Genomic DNA, 9,196 nt, shown 5'->3' on the forward strand with positions numbered 1-9,196 from the left:
TGACAGCTGTATTAATGTTACTATTCCATTGCCACCGACGTTCTCACCTTCACTGATGTAAGTCATCCTCACTCTGTTACTATCTTTCCCTCACACTAATACTTTTTGCAACCTTCTCATTTTATCATATAATTCACCCAATGTCCCTGGGAGGTACATTATATATTTTTATTGAAATCCAATTAGCCTATTATCAAACTGGATATTAATGTAACATATTGTGCAGGTGGCACATAAAAGACACCATTTCGAGCGTGGCCGTTTTCGTGCGGGTGACACGTAAAAGCACCCACTACACTCTCTGAGTGGTTGGCATTAGGAAGGGCATCCAGCTGTAGAAACTCTGCCAAATTAGATTGGAGCCTGGTGTTGCCATCCGGTTTCACCAGTCCTCAGTCAAATCGTCCAACCCATGCTAGCATGGAAAGCGGACGTTAAACGATGATGATATATGCAAAGTTTCATGAATTTTGGTTTGCTGCTTTAGGCACTAAGATGGTAACAGACAGACAGACAAAAATTCCCATCCATCCATCCATTCATCCATCCATCCATCCAACCATCCATCCATATATACATACATACATACATACATACATACATACATACATACATATATTCAGCAACAGTAGAAGTTACATGCGAATAATTATATATACATATATATATATATATATGGAGAGGAGGGGGTATGCATTCAATCATTTTACAAGCACAAAGTTAGCACCAATGGTTTCATAATGCTGATAAATATCTATGTGTGTATGTATGTATGTATGTATATATATATATATATATATATATATATATATATATATATATATATATATATATATATATATATATGAATGTGTGAATGTGTAAATATATATATATATATATATAATATAGATTTAATCAAAAGATTATATGTGGTACTTAAAATGTTTGAGGCACCAGAATTTGGTAGGGTAAAAACCAAAAACAAACTCAAGAGATTTGGTGAATAAAATTTGAAGAAAAGCAACAAGAATTCATTAGGTTATAGCAGTACGTACGTTTCGTACAAACTTCATTTATTTATGTAGTGAGAACACTACATAAGATGTGCAATGAAAATATACTCCTCAGCTGCATAATGGAAGTTCATTTTAGAAAGTCATTTTGTAGATGTGTGCAAATACAAGAGTAGGAGATGAAGAAAATACCAGTCAAGATGGTATTTTCTTCATCTCCTACTCTTATATTTGCACACATCTACAAAATGACTTTCTAAAATGAACTTCCATTATGCAGCTGAGGAGTACATTTTCATTGCACATCGTATGTGGTGTTCTCACTACATAAATAAATGAAGTTTGTACGAAACGTACGTACTGCTATAACCTAATGAATTTTTGTTGCTTTTCTTCAAATATATATATATGTATGTATGTATGTATGTATGTATGTATGTATGTATGTATGTATGTATGTATGTATGCATGTATGTATGTATGTATGTCAGAACCTCTTGGTTCTGTGGTAACATGGAATCCAGTACAACTGTCAGATGTTCAGGCCATTGGCAACTAAATTGGTGAGCAATCCTACCAAGTCTACTTGACACGGAGAGTAGTCTCTATTAGATAACCTACAGGATGAAAAATAAAACCTGTCAAAGGACAAATGGACTCAGTATAGCCAAAGGCCATACGGCAGCTGAGAGTTAGAGATCCCTTGTCTTTGTTTAGATACATCATCATCATCATCATCATCATTATCATCCTTTAATGTCCATCTTCCATGCTGGCATGGGTTGGATGGTTTGACCAGAGCTAGCAAGCCAGAGAGCTGCAGCATGTTCCAGTCTGATTTAATTTGGTTTCTATAGCTGGATGCTCTTCATAACATCAGGAGAAAAATATTCCAAAATAGCACCCACTTCACTGCAAAGCTGGAGATCTTGCTGTTTCTTGTTTCTGGACTATTTGGTTTTGTAGAGCTTCATCACTCATTAACAAGATGAGGTTGCCATTTACCTCGAAAATTACTTCCATCTGATGTGCAAAGTTAAGCCACTGTGCATACCATCATGGTTTCAACTGTTGCCCAATGACCAATTTGTACAGGTGGAAATGTAGGTCTTCATGCAAAATACGCCTTACCAATCGATTACCAATGCCAAGTGGAATGACTCTGAGCAGAGTGATTCGTACTCTGTATCAAAGCTTTCTGATGCATTCTACATTTTCCGGGGTCTGTACTGTTTGTGGCACCCCCACCTGTCTCCTATTCATTAGTGTACCTCGTGTATGAAGCGCATTCACCCAATGTAAAATTGTGTTATGGGTGGGAACAGCCTGATTTTGATGAATGTTGAAGTGGCACTGAAACTCATGCTGTATGTATGTATGTTTGTATGAATGTGAATGTGTGTATATGTATGTGTATGTATGTATGTAAGTATGTGAGTATGTATGTATGTATTTAAGCGAGCTGTGCGAAAGTGCACGGCTCGTATAGTGAATGGGGAAAGCTTAATCTGCAATGTTTGTGGTCGTGTGTGCTTGTCAAGAGCAGGGCTCATTAGTCACCAACAGAGCCGTAAATGCAAAATGTAAGTTGGTACTGGAGCGCAGAATGTTCCTGAAGGTCGGCAATGGTCTTCCTTGGTCACGAGTGGACAGCCATCATCATGTATGTATGTATGTGAGGATGTATGAGTGAGTATTTATGTATGTATTCTCATGCATTACACATCTAGACATGTTCATATATATTTAAATGATAAATGTTTTATAAACTTTTACAGTTCCAGTGATGGTATGGATCTGTAGTCTTTGAATCAGCTTTCTCTTTTTTGGTTTTGAGAACCCTAATTTCTCAAGGTTGATTTTTAGGCAGTGTGTTACATATCCCACAGCCCCAATAATTACAGGTATAAACCTGAACTTGTAATCTGGATAGAGTAACTGCAGATTTCTCAATAGTTCAGCATAGGTGTTCTCTTTTTCACTGATCTTCAGCTTTATGCTAACACCCGTCGGGCAGCAAATTTCCACAACTGTGCACAGTTTCTCTTCTCTATCCCAAATCATTATATCAGATCTGTTGTGTTTACATGTTATTGAAGTCTTCACTGGAACATTCCACCAGTATTCCTTTTCAGTGTGGCTTCTACCATATTATGAGTTCTTATTTCTTTGTCCTTGGGGTTATCCTTCTGATAGATTTCATTATAGAGTGTCCTAGCTACAGCATCATGTATGTATATATGTTATGTATGTATGTATGTATGTACGTATGTATGTATGTATGTATGCATGCATGCATGTATGTGTGTGTGTATGTATGTATGCATGCATGTATGTGAGGCAAATCAAAAATTAAAACAAAAGAACAAAAGTCAAAAGGGTGTACACAGTGAATGTCTTAGATTGAGGCTCAGTTTAAGAGGGAAAAACGAAGAGGCAGGGGTGACGTTTCAAGCATGGCTCTTCATCAGAAAGAGGAAAAAGGGAAGTTCTGGAGAGAAGGGAAAGAATACTCCGAGAAAAGCAAGCAAGTATGTTGTTACATGGCTGAAAAGACTGGAAGTAGAGAGATGTAGAGAAAGTGGGTTTTGAAGGCAGGAGAGTGCAAAAATTGCCAGTGTGTGTGTGAGCATGCATGTGTGTATGTGAGTGTGTGTGTGTACGAGCACATGCGTGCATGTGTGTGTGTGAGTGTGTAGTAGTAGTAGTATTATCTGTGTGTGTGTTTCTTTGTGTTTATGTGTAAAGGAGTAGTGTTGACAGGTTAGTAGCAGTAGTTAGATTTGGTGGTGTGTGTGTGTGTGTGTGTGTGTGTAAGTTTAATTGTGTCAATAAAATAGCACTAATCCAATGTAGTAGAATAGAGGGAAGCTTGCCATATTTCTTCCCGGCTCCTTGTGTAGGTGAGAATCCAAATCCCACTGTAAGCCAACGCACTGCTCTGATGCAAGCATTCCTCCTTCTATTCCATCAGGATCAGAGACTCTGTAAAGGATCACAAACAAGAGGCTGAGATTCTCATGGCCAGGACATATTTCATCATAAGTCTGTTTGGTCAGCACTGACCAGCAGCTATAATGGAATTGAAGGTTCATGATACCTGTGGAGTACCACCCTTCTTCCATTACAATTATTTTCTGTAGTCTTAGGATCTGGAACTCAAAGAAGAAGCTTACACGCAGATGGAATTCAATGGTTGTTTATTTTAGTTCTCATTCATGTGACTCATTCCCAGTGACCATCTTTATGGCATCATGTGGTTCGTTATTTCTTCACTCATGTGTACCTCTGGAGATAACTGGTGAAGTTAGAGCAGGATAAGAATCCATTGTGAGCTGCCAACTTGCAGTGTTTCTCAGCGTAAGCAAGAAGGAAGAGAGAGAGTGAATGCCTTAATATTCCTGCTTAAATAGTTGTTGCCGACAAGAGTCTCGCTGCGGTCTCGCGCATGGCAAATGGTTGTAGGCAAGATCTCGCTCTTGTCTCGGACATGGTAATAGCTGCCGGCGAGATCTCATACAAAATCACGCTGGCTTCTTGTGTCACACTACACAACCAAACAACAACAGCATCAACAACTCCGCTATAAACCTGCAATAAATAGTTTTCTTTCTTTAAAATGTCTTATAGCAAAATTCAATAAAAAGAACTATATCTTACAGTATATGTTGAAATTAAGGTATCATATCTTGCAATAATATCTCTGATCTCATGGAATTCATCACAAGAATTTAAGATCTTTTGCATGAATAAGCAAAATTTGTGATAAAGTTTCTGCCTCTTTTTCAGTTGGTTATTTACAATGATCAGATTCCGTAAATCATCTTGAAATCTTAAAAAGAGAAATGGGAATAAATAAAATAAGTAATATAAATATAGCAAAAAAAAATACAACAATGAAAAGGCAAAATGGTTTTGAAAATGGTGGCAGTGTGAGTGGTGGTGGAGTGTCTAACACATCAAGTCAGTCATAAGCCTACAGGGTCATTAGACAAGATCTTAGCCAGTTTCCATGATGTATAACAGAACGAGAGTACAGTATTCCTGCTTGCTGTTATTGTTAATCATTTCACTGGTCTGCATTTGGGAATATTTTATTTTTATTTTTATTCATGGATATGATCTCACATATTCCTGAGTTGCTGATTTCAGATGTCTAAACCATTTTGCTCTATCACATAAGGGTTTTCAATAAAATATAAATTAATGATTATAAAAATTTTGCATTTTTGATATAAATTATTACTTTATTAAACGAAGCAAATAACCATGGAAAAGCATATTTTGTTAGTTTCAAGAACACGAAATGACTCATGTTCATTATGAAATGAATCACGAATCATCAACATCAAATCAAATGAATGTAAGAAAAATGTGTTCCAAATGGTTAGCCTACATATTGATTCAAAGGAAGGAGGACCGCCTTGAATTCCACTTGTGCTGTGCATCCGGACCATTATGTTTCAATGACCAGCAGTAATCTGCCATCATGCTGACATTCCATTTGCCCTGGTATTGAGTTTCCATGGTGAAAATATACTGATGGAATCTTTCTCCTTGTTCCTCACTGTAGTCCTCACATTTCTTCTTGGGAAAATAGTCAAAATGTGAGTGCTAAAAGTGCATCTTGACACTCATTCTTGACACAAGTTTTTGGAAACTTGATATCGGGTCTTGGATCATTTTTTCATATTCTGGGGAATGGATATTTCCCAAGAAGTTTTGGACAATCTGCTTGAAGGAAAATCAGGCATTCACCTTGACACCTGCTAATGCTTCCTCAAAATGTTTGCCTTCACTTATCTGAAGAAACTTTGACTCCAGGTACTTGAAAGCAGCTCCATTCTGGTTCAGAGCCTTCACAAAATTTTTCATAAGCCCTAATTTGACGTGGAAGATTGCAGCAAAATTTTCTTGGGGGTCACCTAGTGGCACAGCTTTCACATTGTAATTTTCAGGTAAGAAGCTGGTTCTTGGTGACCAGTCTTTTTGTTCATAGTGCTGGCTGTCTGCCCAACCATCTCAAAGACAAAGGAAACAGAGACATTTGGCATATCCCCTTGAAGACCTTCTAGGACAGCAATAACTTTTAAATTACTACAAATGAGAAAACTGTGATTATGGTACTTGACGGCAGTTATTAGTGACTTCATATTTTCATAAGTTTCTAACATTTGGACACTGTGGCCAATTGGTATAGATGCAGCTGTGTTGCCATTGTAGAGAAGAACAGCCTTTAAACTTCTGCTAGAAGAATCAACGAAGCACCTCCATTCATCTGCTTTGTATGACATCTCCATGTGTTCAATAAGGCCAGAAATATTTGAACATAAAACTGAAGAATCCCGTTTCTCAAAGAACTGAGTGAATTTTGCTTCACGATGATGATACCAAGTGAATGTTGTTCCAGCAGCTAGAAGCCTGTGTTCTTTCAGTTGAGAGTCAAGTAACTATGCACTTTCTTTTGGATGGTAAAGGTCTCTCACCAAGTCACTGATCTCAACTTGGTTGAAAAGTTTGGGATTGTCATTTGTTGGTGGTTCATAGTCTACTTCCATCTCATTAGTATCACTAGTATTAAACTCTGATGAAATTCCCCATGTCTCACAGGTGGCACAGGTACAGGAATATCATGAGTGTGGAACAGGCCTTATTGCTGACAGAATATTTGAGCATATTATGTAATCCTTAGTCTTCTTGTTGAATCCAGCTACTTTAGTCATACAGAAATAGCAGTCATCATGGTGGTTCATCTGCTCCTGCTATACCATTGTTACTCCAAAGGGCATACATTTCAGTTTTCCAATGAACCACATTTGGAGTTTACTAATGCAACTCTTGCAAGGTTTGTGAGGTGCAAATGGCTTGCCCTGGTCTCCCAGTTTTCAGCCAAAATAAGCTAAATAGCAGCGCTTCAACAAAGGAGCAATATTACTCCAGGAATCTGAAGGGGTGAATTGCCCACAGACTTAGCAAAATGTCTGGTAAACTTATGCGGCCTCTAGACACATTCACAATCTGAAAATAAAGAAAAATACATTAGATTTAATATTTAAGTCAATATATGGTAAACATTTTCTTGATAATATACTTTATACAGAGAGAGAGAAAAGTAATGTTTCTGTATAACTTGAGAATCTGATGTGATAGAGATGAATAAAAAAAAAACCCATAAATTACTATTTATCATATATATTTCAAAAAAGATACCATACAGTCAATAAAAAATCATGCAGACCAGTGTTTTCAGAAGTATTGGTTAAGAAATTTGCTTGTTAACCAAGTGGTTACAGGTTCAGCCACACTGCATGGCATTTTGGACAAAACCAAAGCCTTATGAGTGGAGTTGGCAGATGGAAACTGAAAGAAGCCTGTTATGTATGTATATGCATATATATATAATTATATGTATGTGTACATGTATGTATATATAAGTATATACACACAGGGTTGGACAAAAGTCACCTGACAGTAAATCAAAATTCCATAAATACTTAATATTCAATTTTATTTATTCATTCCAATTATGAATGTTTAATAATTGGATGCCGTGAGTTAAAAATCACCATTTTTTTTTCAACATTTGTCTATTTATTAGCAAAGTCTCATATGAAATAATTTTTGTTTTAATCTTGAAATTAAATGGGTTTTGATTTATTTCAGGTGACTTTGGCCAACTCTGTATATTAAAGGATAAAATTAATGCCTGGTCATTGAGTGACCAATAGTTTTGCATCTACAAAGGCTGTAACTTTGTGGATGATTCATCAGGTTCTAGTTCAAAGACAAATCTAATTGACATATTCTTTCAATGTGTCCTTCAACTAAGCATCCACGAACTCAGACATCCCAAATTAAAGAAGGATTTACAACCAAAAGCCCTACCATACATCTCCACCCCCCCTCTTAACAATGAAGCCTTCGACACCATCCTTCAAAACATTCCCCTGCTAAAAAAGGACCACAGAATGAACTTAATCCTCCAAACACACACCATTATAAAAAGCAAGAGACAACCCAAATCTATGAAAAATCAGTAAAAAAATGCAGAAGACCCAACAGTGGGATATGTGTCAATTTAATTGAGGGATCAGAGTTCTCCTTCAAACAGGGACAACGTTTCACAGTGAAAAGCAACGTCACATGTGCTTCGGAGAACCTGATATATGCACTAACCTGCTCTGGGTGTCAAGAGCAATACATAGGCCAAACAAAAAACAGTCTACGTAAAAGGATGGCTCTGTACAGATTCCAGATCAAAATTCCCCAAAACAGGAAAATTGCATTCAGCCAACACATTGACATTTGCACCAATAACAAAAATCCAAGCTTCAGAATTTTTCCCTCTACCAATTCAGTAAAGAGACTCTCTTTATTACAAAATACAGACCCCTTTTGAACACATCTACAACAAACGACATATCCACCACGGCCTTAGAATGACACAAACACACACGCAAATATTAAAAATGATACATTCAAGAGATTCCCAAGAATTCATTAAAAAACAGTCCCAATCACTCCTATAATCCATAACGAGCCACTTTTAGGTCACTTGACCATTTAACATCATACCACCTACATTCCTTCTTATTCTCCCTTCTCTTTCTCCTTCTTCTTCTTCTTCCTCTCCACCACCTCTTTCCTAACTTTACCACTATTCCTGTTTAGAATAACATGGACACAAAACATTCAAAAGAGATGTCTCAAGAATTCAATCACTACTACCATCCACAAGTCGCTTTCAGGGCACTTGACCATTTAACATCCTACTACTATCATGGCATTCCTGCATTCTTCTTCTCCCCCTCCTCCTTCTCCTTCTTCTTCTTCTTTTTCTTCTTCCCTGCCAAGAATTCACAATGACCTCGAACCCACAAGAGTAAACAAGAGAGACAGAGACAGGCAGAAACAAGGAAAATGCCCCTTGTATTTTGAATATTCTTTTAAAAAACTTTTCTTTTAATTTTTCCAAAACTTAATTCTTTCCCATACTTACAGTTGAAAAAGTCTCAATGACTGAAACCGGTACTGAAATGTTTTTATAAAATTATTTTAGCATTTTCTACCTTGACTTTTTTTTCCATACAGAAAGCACTCAATCCACTCTGTGGAGTGGTTGGTGTTAGGAAAGGCATCCAGTCATAAAAAACCCTTCCAAAACAGACACTGTAGCCTGGTGTAGTCTTCTGCTTGGCCAG

At 37.0% G+C, this 9,196-nt stretch overlaps 1 protein-coding gene across 1 annotated transcript in view; it reads right to left on the reverse strand.

The window, feature by feature from the left end:
* The window catches only part of LOC106871266 (coiled-coil domain-containing protein 42 homolog), a 52,674-nt gene that overhangs the window by 16,239 nt on the left and 27,239 nt on the right, over window positions 1-9,196 (reverse strand). Inside the window, exon 5 of the mRNA XM_014917630.2 lies at window positions 4,656-4,827. Coding sequence (XP_014773116.1) covers window positions 4,656-4,827 — 172 coding nt within the window. The remainder of the gene's footprint in view (window positions 1-4,655; window positions 4,828-9,196) is intronic.

The sequence above is a fragment of the Octopus bimaculoides genome, chromosome 16 (assembly GCF_001194135.2).
Source record: "Octopus bimaculoides isolate UCB-OBI-ISO-001 chromosome 16, ASM119413v2, whole genome shotgun sequence".
In the NCBI taxonomy this organism is placed as follows: Eukaryota; Metazoa; Mollusca; class Cephalopoda; order Octopoda; family Octopodidae; genus Octopus; species Octopus bimaculoides.